The 20,897-nt window shown below is 41.2% G+C and overlaps 1 protein-coding gene across 10 annotated transcripts in view; it reads right to left on the minus strand.

Moving 5' to 3' along the window:
* The window catches only part of STARD9 (StAR related lipid transfer domain containing 9), a 173,585-nt gene that overhangs the window by 96,656 nt on the left and 56,032 nt on the right, over positions 1-20,897 (minus strand). For all 10 annotated transcript variants that reach the window (XR_012516280.1, XM_074393780.1, XM_074393786.1 and 7 more), the window contains 4 exons: positions 4,391-4,507; positions 1,633-1,665; positions 1,485-1,546; positions 762-874 (listed from right to left, as the gene is read on the minus strand). Coding sequence is in view for 9 of the 10 variants with exons in the window: in XM_074393780.1 (XP_074249881.1) it covers positions 762-874; positions 1,485-1,546; positions 1,633-1,665; positions 4,391-4,507 (325 nt within the window). In the remaining variant the exon portion in view is untranslated. The remainder of the gene's footprint in view (positions 1-761; positions 875-1,484; positions 1,547-1,632; positions 1,666-4,390; positions 4,508-20,897) is intronic.

The following is a 20,897-nucleotide window of genomic DNA, read 5'->3' on the forward strand; positions in this document are numbered from 1 at the left end:
AAAGAACCCAACTGTTGCTACTTAATAGCAGGACCTAGCTTAATGATATAAGACAGATGGTACCAAACACCAAACATCACTATTTGGTTAGGAAACACATCAAATCCTACCCCATGTCAGATGTCTGATATCGCCCTATCTTTCCTACCCTACTGACTACCACCACCGACAGAAAAAGTACCATGGAAAGGGGACTGGTTTACCAGGGAACCACTAGAGGCCCTGCCAGATCGGGTGCCTGCAGACCTCACTTTATTCCCCACAGTTGTCCCTCTCATTCACCATGCTTTAGCCACACTGGCCCGTTGAAAACACCAAACCTTCTCTCAGGGCTCTATTTCATTCCACTCCGTCTTCCTGAAACACTTCTCACCTTGCTACACCATCCTTCACATGACTGTACTCCCTTCAATCTCAGCTTAAATGTTTCCTCCCCAGAGCAGCTCTTCCTGATCACCCCATACAGGTGAGTCACCAATATCTTCCACTGTTCTTTGCCATTGCTACATCTATTTATTTTTTTATTAGTCTTTATCACTGCTTGTAATTGTTCATTTTCTGATTCATACCCACCAGATTGTAAGCTTGCCTGTGAGAGCAGGACCATGTCTTTTCTATTTATCAATACTTACTCAGTGTCTAGTATAATAGTTGGCACACAGTAAGTGTTAATTATACATATGTTCAATGAATTAGTGAGTATTAGGAGAGCTTCCCAGGCTTCAGTTTGGTTTCAAATCTCCAGGACCACAGTAGCTCACCTTGTACATATGGGCCCATCTCTGGATGCTCCCTGACCCGCAGGGCATAGGATTTTTTTTGACTAGATTGCTTCAACAGATCCCGCACTCGTTCATTATAGATTTCTAGAAAACTAGAGATAAATAGAAAAGGCAACATAATTCTACTTTGAAAAAAAGTAGAAAAAACACTAGGCTAAAAATAAGGAGGTCTTAGTTCCTGTCCCAGGTCCACCTCTGACACTCTAAGGCACTGATCAAATCAGGGTTCCCCCTTGAGTCTCTTTCCATATATATACAATAGAGTTTTTAAAAATTGTATTTCTTTATTTACTTTCGAGACAGTCTTGCTCTGACTCATAGGCTGAAGTGGTACAATCTTGGCTCACTGCAACCTCTGCCTCCCAGAATCACTGCACTGGCCCACAGAGATTGTTTCTTGAGTGAGTTTCAAACATGACCCTTAAGCTCTATTGTTCTGTGAAGGCATCTGAAGGGCTAGACAGCCAAGGTAAGCTGGCCACAGAAAGAAAGACCTGCTTGTTAAGTCTATGGGTAGGAAATTAAGTTTTCTACAACCAAGGGCCTAAGTATGTTTCTCAGCTCCTGTACTGCAAGATATTTCTTCCGTGGGTTTCTCCATCCCTGTGGTAACTCTGGAAGCAAAGAGAGGACAGCTGAACATGGTAGAATTAGGAATGGAAAAAGAACTACTGTAGGTCCCAGAAGTTGTCAGGTTCTTACCTTACTTTTATCCTACAGGAGGAAGGCAGTGAAGCACAGTCTTCCTCCCTGACGAAGAGACCCTGCACAAACCAGAGGGTTGGGGTTTTGTTGTAGGAACTGTACAGAGACCTACTTTGAGAGGATCCAGTCAAAAGATAGTCTATACCTCACATATCCGTGGTGTCAGCCCAACAGAGGCCTGGAAAACAGAAGAAAGGAAAGCATTATTGTTTACTCAAGGTAATAGTCTCCCCGACAGAATACCCAGGAACCATCCTCAGCATGGGAGATAGGTGCATGGACTTCTTGTCCTAGCCTCTTCACTTCAGGCAATTTCACTGGGGAATGTAGAAGACTTTTATGTGCCAGTGCTCCAAAAGACATTCATGGGAGAAATGTACCAGATGAGAGGCAGATTATCACCATAAAAGGAAGTAAACCCAGATACCTGCTTTTACACAATGAAGGTTACATTATTCTTGGATAAAAACACTTTACCAATGTTCCCCTTAACCCCCTATACCTCCAATCCCTACGGGGGTGTTGAGTACAAAAGTATTCAAAATACACATTTAGACCAGGTGCAGTGGCTCACCCTTGTAATCCCAGCACTTTGGGAGGCCAAGGCAGGTGGATCACTTGAGCTCACGAGTTAAAGACAAGCCTTGACAACATGGGGAGACTCTATCTCTACTAAAAATACAAAAAAATTAGCCAGGCATGCTGGTATGTGCCTAGGTCTCAGCTACTTGGGAGGCTAAGGTGGGAGGATCACTTGAGCCTGGGAGGCAGAGGCTGCAGTGAGCTGAGATCATGCCACTGCACTCCAGCATGGGTAACAGAGTGAAACTCCATCACAAAAAACAACAACAAAAACACATATTTAGAAAAAGGTGGTTTCTTTTCCCATCTTATATTCAGTGCTAACTTGGACTCAGGTTAAGGGCTTTGTACTTTCAGTTTAGTGGCCAATTTCTTATTACTATTATTACTATTATTTTTGAAATGGAGTTTCACTCTTACTGCCCAGGCTGGAGTGCAATAGTGTGATCTCAGCTCACTGCAACCTCCACCTCCCAAGTTCAAGCAATTCTCCTGCCTCTGCTTCCTGAGTAGCTGGGAGTACCGGTGGGTGCCACCATGCCCAGCTAATTTTCATATTTTTAGTAGAGACGGGGTTTCACCATGTTGCCAGGCTACTCTCAAACTCCTGAGCTTGGGTGATCTTCCTACCTCAGCCTGTCAAAGTGCTGGCATTACAGGTGTGAGCCACCCAGGCTCCAATTTCTTTTTTTAAAGTCAAATAGTGTGAAATAACACTAAACACAAGACAAAGTAAGGAATGAGCTAGGCCCAAGGCATCAGGGATAATCATCTAGGAGGCAACATATCCTATAGAATGTCCCTGTGTAGTGTTTTTTGTTTGTTTGTTTGTTTGTTTTGTTTCTTAGGTTTTTTTTTTTTGCTTTTGTTTTTGTTTTAAGACACAGTCTCACTCTATTGCCCAGGCTGGAGTGCAATGGTGCAATCTCAGCTCACTGCAACCTCCACCTCCTGGGTTCAAGTGATTCTCCTGCCTGAGTCTCCCAAGTAGCTGGGATTACAGGCACACACCATGTTTGGCTAATGTTTGTATTTTTAGTAGAGATGGGGATTCACCATGTTGGCCAGGCTGGTCTTGAACTCCTGATCTCATAATCTGCTCACCTTGGCCTCCCAAAGTGCTGGGATTACAGGAGTGAGCCACTGCACCCAGCTGAGACAGGGTCTTTTACTCTGTTGTTCTGGCTGGAGTACAATGGCAAGATCTTGGCTGATCATTGCGGCCTCAAGCTCCCAGGCTGAAGCCATCCTCCCACCTCAGCCTCCTAACTAGTTGGGAACACAGGCATGTGCCCCCACGCCCAGATGGTTTTTGTATTTTTTATAGAGATGGGGACTCCCTATGTTGCCCATACTGGTCTCAAACTCCTGGGCTTAAGGTATCTTTCTGCCTCAGCGACACTAAAGTGTTGAGATTATAGATGTGAGCCACTGCACCTGGCACCCCCACCAGGATACTTCTAAACCTAAAACAAGAAGGTATTCTTATTAAGGAACTCTGCCCTCCTAATTTTCTATGATAAAGGAAGGCTCTCATTAAATCCTACATACTTTTGAAAGCCCCTGGCTCAGGAGCTAGCCCTCCTGCTTTCTTCTAACACACAGATCTAACACATGTAGGCTTGGAGCTTGGCCACAATAATGGAATCTCTGTACAGCTCTAGCCTGAACTTAAGATTTAGTCCAGGCCAGGCGCGGTGGCTCAAGCCTGTAATCCCAGCACTCTGGGAGGCCAAGGCGGGCGGATCACAAGGTCAAGAGATCGAGACCATCCTGGCCAACATGGTGAAACCCTGTCTCTACTAAAAATACAAAAAATTAGCTGGGCGTGGCGGCGTGCACCTGTAGTCCCAGCTACTTGGAAGGCTGAGGCAGGAGAATTGCCCGAACCCAGGAGGCGGAGGTTGCAGTGAGCCGAGATTGTGCCACTACACTTCAGCCTAGTGCCTGGTGACAGAGTGAGACTCTGTCTCAAAAAAAAGAAAAGATTTAGTCCAGGTCTTGTCCACAACAAAGGTGTAAAACAGCTTCAAGTAAGGAACCTGGAGGTAACAAAAGAAAATCAGTAGGACTGAGAAGAACTGCTTTGTTGAAGGGAGCTGTAAAATTCTAAAGGTCTTCAGGGTTTAATAAGGAGGGGCTAATTACTCAGTTTACCTTCCAATTACATGCTGAAAAACTCATTCTTAAAACAGAAGACTCATTAAATCTCCTTTAAAGTTGACCTACTACATAAATCATATTCTATCTCACAGTAGTAAGGACAATGGAAGGTTAAGGCTTGCTGTGGCATTAGGAATATATCTAATTTTAATACTCACTGGGGTCCCCAGCATGGTGTATGTCTTCCCAGAGCCTGTCTGTCCATAAGCGAAAACGCTTATGTTATAGCCTTTGGCAACTCCCGACAGTACTTCCATCCCTAAATCCTGGAACACCTGTAACAACAAAAGCAGAGGAAATATCACTGTGGTCCTTCTTCTCACAGCAGATTTACAATTATTTTCTAATCTAAAAAAATTATAAAATATTTCAAACATCCATGACTATTAATTCCCTACCATTTCATAAGAATCAATTCAGCTTCATAATAAGATAGCTAAGGAAAATCCATTCATTCAGCCCATCAAATATTTTTTCAAGTCTCTGCTGTATCTAGACACAATACTAGACTTGAAGATACAAAAGTAATATGGTCTCTAAACTTAAGGTGAAGAGAGTGTAGAAGAGCAAAGAAATGCAAGCAAAATAATTTTTTTTTTTTTTTTTTTTTTTTGAGACGGAGTTTCGCTCTTGTTGCCCAGGCTGGAGTGCAATGGCGCGATCTCGGCTCACCGCAACCTCCGCCTCCTGGGTTCAGGCAATTCTCCTGCCTCAGCCTCCTGAGTAGCTGGGATTACAAGCACCCACCACCATGCCCAGCTAATTTTTAGTATTTTTAGTAGAGACGAGGTTTCACCATGTTGACCAGGATGGTCTCGATCTCTTGACCTCGTGATCCACCCGCCTCGGCCTCCCAAAGTGCTGGGATTACAGGCTTGAGCCACCGCGCCCGGCCAAGCAAAATAATTCTGTATCTCTTGCAAGAAAATGTTTAATATGGTTGGTTAATCAGGTAAAGCTGCAGTGAAATACTGCCCAATAACATAGAAATTCAAGGTCTTAGGATACCACACTGAAGATCCAGTAAGACCAGAAGTTAGGGAGGTGCATTTTCCATGTGCATCTATTTTCTACATACTCCCTCCTCAGATTGACCCTAAGAGCTGACTGGTTTTGCTGGTCATTTACCCCATTTTAGTGAATCAGAAATAGGCAGAGGTCCTCATGTGAAAACTCCTGTACTTGGCATATTGCCTGGAAGTCCTACTGAGATCTGTTTGGTAGAGTCTGGTCTCAGGAAAAAATAGCCAGCCTTACGGCAAAGGCACAGCTTCTCAGTTCAGCCAGTCTTCAGCAGAATGCTACATGGGCATCTGCATACCCACACTGCTAAGGTGGACATTTACCCTTTGTATTATTGTTGCCCAGCATCAAAATACTCTTCCATTGAATCTTTGGTTGTATCAGTCTTGGTGGGAAGCATGGCTCAACGCTCTACTATAGAAGCCAAGAAGGCCAGATACTACTCTCTGCCTAGGACAACACTAGCACATGAAATGAGGCCAGACAGGGCTAGGGGTGGTGGCTCACATCTGTAACTCCAGCACTTTGGGAGGATGAGGCAGGTGGATCGCCTGAGGTCAGGAGTTCGAGACCAGCCTGGCCAACATGGCAAAAACCCATCTCTACTAAAAATACAAAAAATTAGTCAGGCTGGTGGTGGGCATCTGTAATCCCAGCTACTCAGGGGGCAGAGGCAGGAAACTTGCTTGAACCCAGGAAGCAGAGGTTGCAATGAACTGAGATTGCACCACTGCACTCTAGCCTGGATGACAGAGTGAGACTTTATCTCAAAAAAAAAAAAAAAAGAAAAAGAAAAAAAAAGAAAAAAGAGAAAAAAAAATTAGGCCAGACAACTAGACGTAACTTCACAACTAGATTATCACTTGAAAAACATAAAAATAAACAATAGTTAATAAACAATGAACAATAGTTAATAATTGTCCATGCTGGCATCAAGGATCCAATAGCCTGCTGAGCATACAGTGGTAGAAGTGCCAAGTGTGGTGCAAATCAGACAATTCCGTGATATGGTTCTGCATGAGGTCCCTGCTGCTTAACATCCTATGCCTTTCTGCCCATTTTTCAACTTTCCCTTCAATTCTATGACTTCTCTGATATGATTCCAAGGTGTAGTGTTTTCTTACACTTCAAAGCTGTGTCATCTTGGGCAAATTATTTAAACTTCGTAAACTTCACTTTCTTTAGGTATAAAATGATTATTTTTCTATCTGTAATACAGGTTTTTTGTGAAGATTAAACAAAATAATACACTTAAGGGACAAAGACAGGAGCTACTAACTCAAGACTATACTCCCTCTTTTTTCTTTTTCTTTTTTTTAACCGAGACAGGGTCTCGCTCTTTCCCCTAGGCTGGAGTGCAGTGGTACAACCTTGGCTCACCACAGCCTTGACCTCTTGGGCTCAAATTATCTCCCTACCTTGGCCTCCCAAGTAGCTGGAATTACAGGTGTGCTCCACCATGCCCAGCTAATTTTTTCATATTTTTGTAGAGACAGGTCTCCCCATGTTGTCCAGGAACATGAACTTAGGCTCATGCAATCCACATACTTTGGCCTCCCAAAATGCTGGGATTACAGGTGTGAGCCACTGTGACTCGCCCTTTTTTTTTCTCAAGAGACATGGTTTTATCCTGTCAGCTAGGCTGAAGTACAGTGACACAATCATAGCTTATTGCAGCTTCAAACTCCTGGGCTCAAGGGATCATCCCACCTCAGCCTCCTGAGTAGCTAGGATTATGGGCATTTTTATTAGTTTTCTCTTCGTTAGTTTTAATAATCAGTGTTAAGCTGCCATCAGTTTAAATGAATGGGTTATTTGCAAGCCTCGTGCTAACCTCAAATCAAAACACATACAAAAGAGACACAAAAAATAAAGAGAAATTAAAAGATGTCACTAGAGAAAATCACCTTCACAAAACAGGCAGAGAGTATGAAAAGGAGGAAAGAAAAGACCACAAAACAACCAGAAAACAAATAACCAAATGGCAGAAGTCCTTACTAATCAATAACGTTGAATGTAAGGAGACTAAAAACTGTCCAATCAAAAGACAGAGTTAAATGGATTTTAGAAACAAGACCCAACAATCTGTTGCCTACAGGAAACACACTTCACCTATAAAGACACACATACATTGAAAAAAAGGGGAGAGAAAAACATATTCTGTGCAAACAGAAACCAAAAAAGAGCAGAAGCAGCTGTATATATATCAGACAAAATAGACGTCAAGACAAAAACTTAAAAGAGAAAAAGGTCATTATATAATGATAAAGGGGTCAATTCAGCAAGAGGATGTAACAATTATAAATATATATTCACCCAATACTGGATCACTCACATGTATAAAGTAAATACTAGAGCTAAAGAGAGAGACAGAGAGAGAGAGAGAGAGAGGGGAGACCTCAATACAGTAATAGCTAGAGACTTTAACATCTCACTTTCAGCATTGAACAGATCATTCAGACAGAAAATAAACAAAGAAATGTAGGACTTAATCTGCACTGTAAAGCAAATGGACCTAATAGATATTTTCAGAACATTTCATCCAATGGCTGCAGAATACACATTCTTCTCATCAGCACACGAATCATTCTCAAGAATAGGGCGTAAGTTGGGCCACAAAACAAGTCTTAAAGAATTTTTAAAAATCTTCCTGAAAGGTAGGTTAAGGAAAAAAATAAAAATAAATAATAAAATAATTCAAAAAAGCTGAAATCATATCAAGTACCTTCTATGACCACAATGGAATAAAATTATAAATCAATAAATAACAAGAGGAACTTTGGAAACTATATATACACATGGAAATTAAACAATATGCTCCTAAATGACCAATAGGTCAATGAACAAAATAAGAAGGAAATTTTAAAAGTTCTTTTTTTTTTTTTTGGAGACAATCTCACTCTGTCACCCAAGCTAGAGTGCAATGGTGTGATCTCGGCTCACTGCAACATCCACCTCCTGGATTCAAGCAATTCTCATGCCTCAGCCTCCCAAGAAGCTGAGACTACAGGTGCGTACCACCACGCCTGGCTAATTTTTTGTATTTTAGTAGAAACAGAGTTTCACCACATTACCCAGGCTGGTCCTGAACTTCTGAGCTCAAGCAGTCTGCCCACCTTGGCATCACAAAGTACTAGGATTACAAGCATGAGCCACCATGCCCAGCCTAAACTTCTTTAAACAAATGCATATGGAAACATAACATACCAAAACAAATAGGATACAGCAAAAGTACTACTAAGAGAAAAGTTTATAGCAATAAGCATCTATATCAAAAAAGTAGAAAAACTTCAAATAACCTAATAATGCATTTTAAAAACTAGAAAAGTGACCAGGTATGGTGGCTCATGCCTGTAATTCCAGCACTTTAGGAGGCCAAGGCAAGAAGATCGCTTGAGCTCAGGAATTCAAGATCAGCCTGGGCTCAAGCTCCATAAGCTCTTGCAGTATAACAAGACACCACCTCTATTTTTTTTTTATTAAAAAAAAAAAAACACTAGAAAAGCAAGAGTGAATTAAACACAAAATTAGAAGAAAAAAGATTCGAGCAGAAATAAATGAAATTAAAATGAAAAAAGCAATACCAAAGATCAATAAAATGAAAAGTTGTTTTTGAAAAGATAAAATCAATAAGCCTTTAGGCAGACTAAGAAAAAAAGAGAAGACTCACATAAATAAAACCGGAGATGAAAAAAGAGGCATTACAACTGACACCACAGAAATGCAAAGGCCCATTACAGACTACTATGACTTATGCCAATAAATTGGAAAACCTAGGAAATAAATTCCTAGACACATACAATCTACCAAAATTGAACCATGAAGAAATCCAAAATCTGAACAGACCATAAACAAGTAATGAAGCAGTAACAAAAATCTCCCAGCAAAGAAAAGCCCAGAACCTGATGGTTTCACTGCTAAATTTTATCAAACAATTAAAGGAAATTAACAGGAATCCTACTAAAGCTACTCCAAAAAAAATTTAAAAGGGAGTACTTGCAAATTCATCTATTAAGGCCAGTATTACCCTAATGTCAAAACAACACAAAGATACATCAAAAAAAGAAAACTACAGGCTAATATCCCTGACGAACATTGATGCAAAAATCTTCAACAAAATCCAGCAAACTGAACTCAACAGTATGTTTAAAACATCATTTAGGCTGGCTTGGTGGCTCACCACTGTAATCCTGGCACTTTGGAAGGCCAAGGTGGGCAGATCACAAGGCCAGGAGATCAAGACTATCCTGGCTAAAAAGGGAGGGAGTCAAGATGGCCGAATAGATACAACTCCAGTGCACAACACCCAGCAAGAGAGACACAGAAATCCAGAGATCTACTAGCTCCAACCGAGGTACCAGGTGCATTTCAATGGGTCTGGTCTGATGGTGAGCAAAACCCAGGCAGGGCAGACCGAGGTGGAGAGGGGTGCCACTTCACCCAGAAAGTGCATCTGACCAGTGAGTCAGAGGCTCCCCATCTGGCACTCCAGTCCAGATACAGCACTTCCCCCAAAGCCTCAGCAATACACAGAACAGGGGATCTTTGCCAGTCAAGCACCAGGAATTACAAGCACAGAGTTGAATAATAATACAGGACAGTGCCCTGGATTGGTGCAAAGATCTAGGCAAATGCATGAGCCCATAAGCTGGCCTGAGTAGCTGGGCAGGCCCCTCCCCCATGACCTGAGAGAGGGAGCCGAAAACAGGGAGACAGGCAGTGTGGCTAGGCAGGTCCCTACCCACCCCCACAAATCCCAGAGGGCTGAAGCACTAATTCTAGCAGGTTTCCCAGCCAGTGCCACAGTCAGAGCTGAACCCTGAATGATCCAGCCCTGTGGAGGAAGAACATAGCCCACCATTAAAGGGGTGGGACTAGGCCTCAGATTTTAGCAAAAAACACAGGAAGCCAAATAGCAACAGGATGGTGTTCTTGACCACCCAGCAGCACCTCCAGGTCAGTGGAAGAGGTGGGCCTAAACTCCCGGTGTAAACAAAAAAGACACAGGAAGCTTACCTAGCAACCTGAAGGAGTCCACAGAAACCAAGTAGCACCCTGACAGACAGACAAGCGATCCCATCAAGTAGCTCCCTGAGACCACAGCCAGGAAAATCCATGGAGACGGGGAAAAAACACCACAAAAAAAGATGAAACCATCAAAGACCAGAACACCTCTTCTCCTTTAAGAGATCACAACTCCTCAACAACACGGGAACACAACATGATCGAGAAAGAGTACAACGAACTGACAGAAACAGGCTTCAGAAGGTGGATAATAACAAACTTTTCTGAGCTAAAGGAACACGTTCTAACTCAATGCAAAGAAACCAAAAACCTTGAAAAAAGGTTAGAAGAAATGCTAACTAGAATAACCAGCTTAAAGAACACAAATGACTTGATGGAGTTGAAAAACACAGCATGAGAACTACATGAAGCAAACACAAGTTTTAATAGCTGAACTGATCAAGTAGAAGAAAAGATAGAGATTGAAGATCAACTCATTGAAGTAAAAAGAGAAGGCAAGACACACACACACAATAAAAAGTGAAAAGAAAAGAACAAAGCCTCCAAGAAATATATGGGATTATGTGAAAAGACCTAATTTACGCTTGATCGGTGTACCTGAATATGATGAGCAGAGTGAATCCAAGCTGAAAAACATGCTCCAGGATATTAATCAGGAGAACTTCCCAAGCCTAGCAAGGCAGTCCAACATTCAAACCCAAGAAATACAGAGAACGCCACAAAGATATTCCTCAAGAAGAGCAACCCCAAGGCACATAATCATCAGATTCACCAGGGTTGAAATGAAGGAAAAAATACTAAGGGTAGCCAGAGAGAAAGGTCAGGTCACCCACAGAGGGAAGCCAATCAGGCTCACAGCAGATCTCTCAGCAGAAACCCTGCAAGCCAGAAGACAGTGGGGGCCAATATTCAACATCCTTAAAGAAAAGAACTTTTAACGAAGAATCTCATATCCAGCCAAACTAAGCTTCATAACTGAAGGAGAAATAAAATCTTTTACAGACAAGAAATTACTGAGAGATTTTGTCACCACCAGACCTGCCCTAAAAGAGCTCCTGAAAGAAACACTAAGCAAGGAAAGGAACAAGTTCCAGCCACTGCAAAGGCACACCAAATGGCAAAGACCAAAAATCCAATGAAGAAAATGAGTCAGCTAATGGGCAAGAAAACCAGCCTGTAACAAAATGGCAGGATCAAATTCACACATAACAATATTAACATTGAATGTAAACAGCCTAAATGCCCCAATCAAAAGACACAGACTGGCAAACTGGATAAAAAGTCAGAACCCATCAATGTGCTGTATTCAGGAAACATATCTCACATACAAGGATACATACAGACTCAAAATAAAAGGATGGAAGAAGATTTACCAAGCAAATGGAGAACAAAAAGAAGCAGAGGTTGCAATCTTAGTCTCTGATAAAATGGACTTCAACAAAGATCACAAGAGACAAAGAAGGGCATTACATAATGGTAAAAGGATCAACACAACAAGAGCTAACAATCCTAAATATATACACACCCAGTACAGGAGCACCCAGATACATAAAGCAAGTTCTTAATGACCTAAAACGAGATTTATATTCCCACACAATAATAGTGGGAGACTTCAACACTCCACTGTCAATATCAGACAGATTAAAAAGGCAGAAAATTAACAAGGACATCCAGGACTTGAATGCAGAGCTGGACCAAGCAGAACTAACAGACATATACAGAATGCTCCACCCCAAATCCACAGAATATACATTTTTCTCAGCACCACATCACACTTAATCCAACATTGACGACATCACTTGAAGCAAATCACTCCTCAGCAAATGCAAAAAAACAGAAATCATAACAAACAGTCTATTAGACCACAGCACAATGAGATTAGAACTCAGGATTAAGAAACACTCTGAGGGCCGGGCGCGGTGGCTCACGCCTGTAATCCCAGCACTTTGGGAGGCCGAGGCGGGTGGATCACGAGGTCGAAAGATCGAGACCATCCTGGTCAACATGGTGAAACCTCGTCTCTACTAAAAATATAAAAAAATGAGCTGGGCATGGTGGCGTGTGCCTGTAATCCCAGCTACTCAGGAGGCTGAGGCAGGAGAATTGCCTGAACCCAGGAGGCGGAGGTTGCGGTGAGCCGAGATCGTGCCATTGCACTCCAGCCTGGGTAACAAGAGCGAAACTCCGTCTCAAAAAAAAAAAAAAGAAAAAAAAGAAACACTCTGAAATCCACACAACCACTTGGAAACTGAACAGCTTGCTTCTGAATGCTGACAAGATAAACAATGAAATGAAGGCAGAAATAAAGATATTCTTCGAAATCAATCTGAATGAAGACACAACCGACCAGAATCTCTGGGACACCTTTAAAGCAGTGTCGAGAGGAAAATTTATAGCAATAAATGCCCGCATGTGAAACAAGGAAAGATCTAAAATTGACACCCTATCATCAAAATTGAAAGAGCTAGAAGAGGAAGATAAAAAAAAAAAAACTCAAAAGCTAGCAGGAGACAAGAAATAACTAAGATCAGAGTCAAAGTAGAGGAGACAGACAAAAAAAAAACCTTCAAAAAATCAGTAAATACAGGAGCTGATTTTTTTTTTTTTTAAGATCAGCAAAACAGACGGACCTCTAGCTAGACTAACAAAGAAGAAAAGAGAGAAGAATCAAGTAGATGCAATAAAAAACGATAAAGGGGATATCACCACTGATCCCACAGAAATATAAACCATCATCAGAGATTACTACAAACAGCTCTATGCACATAAACCAGTAAACCAGGAAGAAATGGATAAATTCCTGGACACTTGTACTCTACCAAGACTAAACCAGGAGGAAGTTGAAACCCTAAATAGACCTGTAACAAGGGCTGAAGTTGAGGCAGCAACCAATAGCCTACCAACCAAAGAAAGTCCAGGTCCAGACAGTTTCACAGCCGAATTGTACCAGATGTACAAAGAGGAGCTAGTTCCAATTCCTTCTGAAACTATATCAAACAATACAAAAAGAGGGAATCCTCCCTAATTCATTTTATGAGATCAACATCATCCTGATACCAAAACCAGGCAGAGACTCAACAAAATAAGAAAACTTCAGGCCAATATCCATGATAAACATTGATGCAAAAATCTTCAATAAAATAATAGTAAATCAAATGCAACAGCACATCAAAAAGCTTATTCATCACGATCAAGTAGGCTTCATCCCAGGGATGCAAGGCTGGTTCAACACACAGAAGTCCATAAACGTAATCAACCATATAAATGGAACCAAAGAAAAAATCACATGATTATCTCAACAGATGCAGAGAAGGCCTTTGACAAAATTCAACAGCCCTTCATGCTAAAAACTCTCAATAAACTAGGTATTGACGGAACATATTATAAATGATAAAAGTTATATGTGACAAACCTACAGCCAATATCATACTGAATGGGCAAAAGCTGGAAGAATTCCCTTTGAAATCAGGCACTAGACAAGGATGCCCTCTCTCACCACTCCTATTCAATATAGTATTGGAAGTTCTAGCCAGAGCAATCGGGCAAGAAAAAGAAAGAAAGGGTATTCAATTAGGAAAGGAGGAAGTCAAACTGTCTCTATTTGTAGATGACATGATTGTATATTTAGAAGACCCCATTGTCTCACCCCAAAATCTTCTCAAACTGATAAGCAAATTCAGCAAAGTCTCAGGATACAAAATCAACATGCAGAAATCACAAGCGTTCCTATATACCAATAACAGACAAACAGAAAACCAAATCAAGAGTGAACTCCCATTCACAATTGCTACAAAGAGAATAAAATACCTATGAATAAAACTAACAAAGGACATAAAGGACCTCTTCAAGGAGAACTACAAACCACTGCTCGACAAAGTAAGAGAGGACGCAAACAGATGGAAAAACATCCCATGCCCATGGTTAGGAAGAACCAATATTGTGAAAATAGCCTTACTGCCCAAAGTAATTTACAGACTCAATGCTATCCCCATCAAGCTACCAATGACCTTCTTCACAGAATTGGAAAAAACCACCTTAAACTTCATATGGAATCACACGAGAGCCTGCATAGGCAAGACAATCCTAAGCAAAAAGAACAAAGCTGGAGGCATCACAATGCTGGACTTCAAACTATACTACAAGTCTACAGTAATCAAAACAGCAGGGTACTGGTACCAAAACAGAGACATAGATCAATGGAACAGAACAGAGGCCTCAGAAGCAATACCATACATCTACAACCATCTGATCTTTGACAAACCTGACAAAAATAAGCAATGGGGAAAGGACTCCATGTTTAATAAATGGTGTTGAGAAAACTGGCTAGCAGTGTGCAGAAAGCAGAAACTGGACCCCTTCCTGTCACCTTACACTAAAATTAACTCCAGATGGATTAAAGATGTAAACATAAAACATAATACCATAAAAACACTAGAAGAAAACGTAGGCAAAATCGTCCCGGACACAGGCATAGGCAAGGACTTCATGACTAAAACACCAAAAGCAATGGCAACAAAAACCAAGATAGACAAATGGGATCTAATTAAAATTCAGAGCTTTTGTACAGCAAAAGAAACCATCATTAGAGCAAACCAGCAACCAAAAGAATGGGAAAAAATTTTGCAGTCTACCCATCTAATAAAGGGCTAATATCCAGAATCTACAAAGAACTAAAACAGATATATAAGAAAAAAAACAACCCCGTTCAAAAGTGGACAAAGAATATGAACAGACACTTTTCAAAAGAAGACATATATGAGGCCAACAAACATATGAAAAAATGTTCATCATCACTGGTCATTAGAGAAATGCAAATCAAAACCACATTGAGATACCATTTCATGCCTGTTAGAATGGCGATCATTAAAAAATCTGGAGACAACAGATGCTGGAGAGGATGTGGAGAAATAGGAACACACTTACATAGTTGGTGGGAATGTAAATTAGTTCAGCCACTGTGGAAGACAGTGTGGCGATTTCTCAAGGATCTAGAAACACAAATTCCATCTGACCGAGCATCCCATTACTAAGTATATACCCAAAAAACTATAAATCGTTCTACTATAAAGACACATGCAGACATATATTCATTGCAGCCCTGTTTACAATAGAAAAGACCTGGAACCAACCCAAATGCCCATCAATGATAGACTGGACAAAGAAAATGTGGTACATATACACCATGGAATACTATGCAGCCATAAAAAATGATGAGTTTGTGTCCTTTGTAAGGACTTGGATGAATCTGGAAACCATCCTTCTCAGCAAACTGACACAAGAACAGAAAACCAAACACCACCTGTTCTCACTCACAGCGGCTGTTGAACAATGAGAACACGTGGACTCGGGGAGAGGAGGATCACACACTGGGGACAGTTGTGGGGCAGGCTGGGGAGGGACAACAGGGGGTGGGAAGGGTGGGAAGAGATAACAGAGAGAGAAATGCCAGATATAGTATGCACCTATGCAACAACCCTTCCTGACCTGTACATGTACGTCAGAACCTAAAGTAAAATAAAAATATTTTAAAAAGAAATTATCCACATTACCCAAAAACACCTGTACCCCAAAAACTACTGATATAAGAACTTAAATTTAAAAACATTTAAAAATAAATAAAAAATAAAGCCAGGCCGGGCGCGGTGGCTCAAGCCTGTAATCCCAGCACTTTGGGAGGCCGAGGTGGGTGGATCACGAGGTCAAGAGATCAAGACCATCCTGGTCAGCATGGTGAAACCTAATCTCTACTAAAAATACAAAAAATTAGCTGGGCGTGGTGGCACATGCCTGTAATCCCAGCTACTCAGGAGGCTGAGGCAGGAGAATTGCCTGAACCCAGGAGGCGGAGGTTGCCGTCAGCCGAGATCGCACCATTGCACTCCAGCCTTGGTAACGAGAGCAAAACTCCGTCTCAAAAAAAAATAAAATAAAATAAAATAAAGCCAAAAGATGGGGTAGGCCTTTCAAATTTGGCACATGGTGATTTTTAAGATTTAGGTTCTTAACTGCTTGGAAAAGACAAAGTGAGAAAGCAATCAGGAATGACGATTATCAGAGGCTGGGAAGAGCAGTGGGGGTGGAGGGGAAGGGGGATGATTAATGGGTACAAAAAAATAGATAAAATGAAGATCTAGTACTTCATAGCACAACATGGCAACTACAGCCAACAAAAATTTACTGTATATTTCAAAATAACTTTGAGAGCATAACTGGAATGTTTGTAACATGAAGGATAAATGCTTGAGGCACGTATATCCCATTTACCCTGATGTGATTACTATGCATTGTATGCCTGTATCAAAGTATCTTAAGTACTTCATAAATATATATACCTACTATGCAACCCCCTTCCTTTTTTTTTTTTTTTGAGACAAGGTTTCGCTCTGTTGCCCAGGCTAGAGTGCAGTGGCACAATCACAGCTTACTGCAGCCTCAACTTCCCAGACTCAAGCAATTCTTCTACCTTAGCCTCTCAAGTAGCTGGGACTACAGGCACGTGCCCCCATGCTTGCCTAATTTTTGTGTTTTAATGTAGAGATGGGGTTTCGACATATTGCCCAGGCTGGTCTCAAACTCTTGGATGCAAAGCAATCAGCCTGCCTCAGCCACCCAGAAAACAATGGTCAAGCGTGGTGGTGCATGCCTGTAATACCAGCACTTTGGAAGCCTCAGAGGTAGAGGTTCCAGTAAGTCAACATCACACCTCTGTGTTCCAGCTGGGGTTACAGAGTGAGACTCTGTCTCAAAAATAAAATAAAATAAAATAAAATAAAATAAAAAATAAAAAAACCAAATGGTATCAAAAATCCCCTCAGAAACCATTCAAGATGGCCAGATGCAGCGGCTCACACCTGTAATCCCAGCATTTTGAGAGGCTGAGGCAGGCAGATCATCTGAGGTCAGGAGTTTGAGACCAGCCTAACCAACATGGGAAAACCCTGTTTCTACTTAAAAAAATATAAAATTAGCCGGGTGTGGTGGCACATGCCTGTAATCCCAGTTACTCAGGAGGCTGAGACAGGAGAATCATTTGAACCCTGGAGGCAGAAGCTGCAGTGAGCCAAAGTCCCACCATTGTACTCCAGCCTGGGCAACAAGAGCGAAACTCCTTCCCCCTCACCAAAAAATTAAAAAAAAACAAAAGAAAGAAAAGAAAAAACTAAAACTCTTTTGCTGGGTGCAGTTGTTCATGCCTGTAATCCCAGCACTTTGGAAGGCTGAGGTGGGCGGATCACTTGAGGTCAGGAGTTCGAAACCAGCCTGGCCAACATGGTGAAACCCTGTCTCTACTAAAAATACAACAATCAAGGCCGGGCGCGGTGGTTCAAGCCTGTAATCCCAGCACTTTGGGAGGCCGAGGCGGGTAGATCACAAGGTCGAGAGATCGAGACCATCCTGGTCAACATGGTGAAACCCCGTCTCTACTAAAAATACAAAACATTAGCTGGGCATGGTGGCGCGTGCCTGTAATCCCAGCTACTCAGGAGGCTGAGGTGGGAGAATTGCCTGAACCCAGGAGGCGGAGGTTGCGGTGAGCCGAGATGGCGCCACTGCACTCCAGCCTGGGTAACAAGAGCGAAACTCCGTCTCAAAAAAAAAAAAAAAAAAAAAAAAAAAAAAATCAGCCAGGCATGGCAGTGAGGACCTGTAATCCCAGTCACTCAGGAGGCTGAGGCAGAAGAACTGCTTAAACTTGGAAGGCAGAGGATGCAGTGAGCCAAGATCGAGCCACTGCACTCCAGCCTGAACAGAACTAGAGTCTGTCTCAAAATAATAATAATTAAAACTCTTCATATCATGAACATTTCATTAGGGCTTAGGGGTTCTTTCTCATTTATAAATATGAAAATCATTCCACTGAGAGGGAAGTTATTTAACATAATACATGTAGTCCTTGGCCCTTAATACCTTCCAACAGAAAAGTTTCATGCATGTCTATTATAAACTGAAATTGCTATTATAAACTAAAATTTTCAAACAGAAAAGAAATTCTTTATCAGTTTTTATTAATCTACCCAAAAATAATTTATAAGAAAATAGCAGCCAGGCATGGTGGCTCATGCCTGTAAACTGAGCACTTGGGGAGGCGAACAGATCACCTGAGGTCAGGAGTTCGCAGCTTGGCCAACCTGAAATCTCATCTCTACTAAAATACAAAAATTAGCTGGGAGTGACACTGTGCACCTGTAATCCCAGCTACTCAGGTGGCTAAGACAAGAGAATTGCTTGAGCCCGGGAGGTGGAGGTCTCAGTGAGCCAAGATCGTGCCACTGCACTCTAGACTGGGTGAAAGAATGAGACTCTGTCTCCAAAAAAAAAAAAAAAGAAAGAAAAAGAAAAAAGAAAATAGCTTTAAGGCTTTAAAGCAGGGGGTGGTGGCTCACACCTACAATCCCAGCACTCTGGGTGGCTGAGGTGGGCAGATCACCTGAAATCAGAAATACGAGATCATCCTGGCCAACATGGTGAAACCCCATCCCTACTAAAAATATAAAAATTAGCCGGGTGTGGTGGTGCATGCCTGTAGTCCCAGCTACTTGGGAGGCTGAGGCAGGAGAGTCACCTGAACCTGGGAGGCAGAGGTTGCAGTGGGCCGAGACTGTACCACTACACTCCAGCCTGGGTGACAGAAGGAAATTGTGTCAAAAAAAAAAAGAATGAATGAATGAAAGAAAATAGCTTTAAATGTCTATGATGTATTCTCTTTAAATGAGTTTTAAATATTACTTATCTCTATGAGTCTGTAACTCCGTTGTTCAAATCAAGAATTATATTAGAAAACTTTTTTCTCTTTAAGAAAAATTGCTACTAAATGCAGTAACAGATAACATCTTTATTGACAAGGGTCAGTACCTTGTGTGTTCACTACGAGAATTATTCTTACCTTTTATTATTCGAATAATATATTCAAAGTTAAAAAAAAAAGAAAAAAGAAAAAAGACAGGCCAGGAGTGGTGGCTCATGCCTGTAAACCCAGAACTTAGGGAGGCTGGAGCAGGTGAATCACCTGAGGTCAGGAAATCAAGACCAGTCTGGTCAACATGGAGAAATCCCATCTCTATTAAAAATACAAAAATTAACCAGGCGTGGTAGCACATGCCTTTAGTCCCAGCTACTTGGGAGGCTGGAATAAAAGAAGTGCTTGAACCCAGGAGGCGGAGGTTGCAGTGGGCCAAGATCGCATCACTGCACTCAGCCTGGGTGACAGAGTAAAATTCTGTCTCAAGAAACAGTGATAAACAAAAATGATCCCACCATTCGGAGATAATATATTGTTAACATTTTAGTGTTGAAATTACTCTTTCAGACTTTTGTTCTATTTCAAGATAATATATCTAATATTCCTTCAAGATCTTAAATTCTGATGTAAATACAGTAATTAAGGACACTTGAATATAATGAGGATACTAAGCTGAACCTCATTTTGTTATAATTATTACATAGTGTTTTTCTGTTTATGTTTATACAACTTCATATTTTTCATTTCAATTAACAATTAAAATTTTCTATTTAATTTCCCAAGTGGGAAAGCATGCTATAGCTCTACCCACAAAGCATCCAAGCCTTACATAAGCCACTGTCTACTTAGGCAGTAGCTTACACAAAGTGTGAACAATCTGACAAGGCAAAGTGTCATCTGTGCCAGCTTGTGCCAGCTTTAAAAATCTAACTCCACAGTTTTAGGAAATACTGTCTACTCTTCATAAATATCAGGTAAATTCTGGGCTTTTCCTTTAATCCCACTACAGGTCATTCATCTCTGGGTCTCAACCCAATATAAATGTTTATAGGCTTATCTATTCCCATTGTAAGCCTAGGTAGAAGTTTACTGACATAATTTGGGCCCTGGCCCAGGTGTGGACCAGAAACTATCCCTGATAAATTGCAGCAGATTTTTCCAGGCAACAGCCTACATGTAACTTTGACAAATGAGTCTAGATTTCCTATTTGCCTTCTCCATTTTATGCTGTGAATTAGAGAGATTTATTTCCCATGTTCATCCACATTCTACATTTATCCATGCAATGCATTCCATGGAAACTGATAAACAATTCTCCAAGAACAAGAGAGGGAGACTACAATGGAAATTTTGAAATGCAGATAAACACGAACAAAGCCAAATGAAATCTATGCCATACCCAGTGGAAAGAAAGAAGAGTTATTCTTTTGAAAGGAATGAGTCTTGAAACAGGCAAATCTCAGAACTGGAATTCTCTTAACCTTCGAAGAAAGAATTTACTGAATTCCTAAAAGGAACCCAGCACCACATAGGACACTGACAGAGGTTTGAAAGACCTTTCAAACACTGTCTCAGTCCACAACAAACTATCATATAGTTGAAGAGACAGACCACAGAGTAAGTAAACAGATTAATACCAGTACATAGAATATGAATAAAGAGTAGACATAAATATTCTACTTGGAGAAAGGAAAATGTGACCTGAGGTAGTTAGGGAAATATTCATAGCAGAGTTGGCATTTGATCTGCATCTTAAGCTATACTTATTTCAAAGCACACTTTGAGAGAGACCCCTACCTTGAAGCCCCACCTAATGTCCTCAGATAAAGGCCTTTTCTCTTAGGTGAAGTTGACCCCAGGACTGTATTACCATAAAA

The sequence above is a fragment of the Saimiri boliviensis genome, chromosome 2 (assembly GCF_048565385.1).
Source record: "Saimiri boliviensis isolate mSaiBol1 chromosome 2, mSaiBol1.pri, whole genome shotgun sequence".
NCBI classification, from domain to species: domain Eukaryota; kingdom Metazoa; phylum Chordata; class Mammalia; order Primates; family Cebidae; genus Saimiri; species Saimiri boliviensis.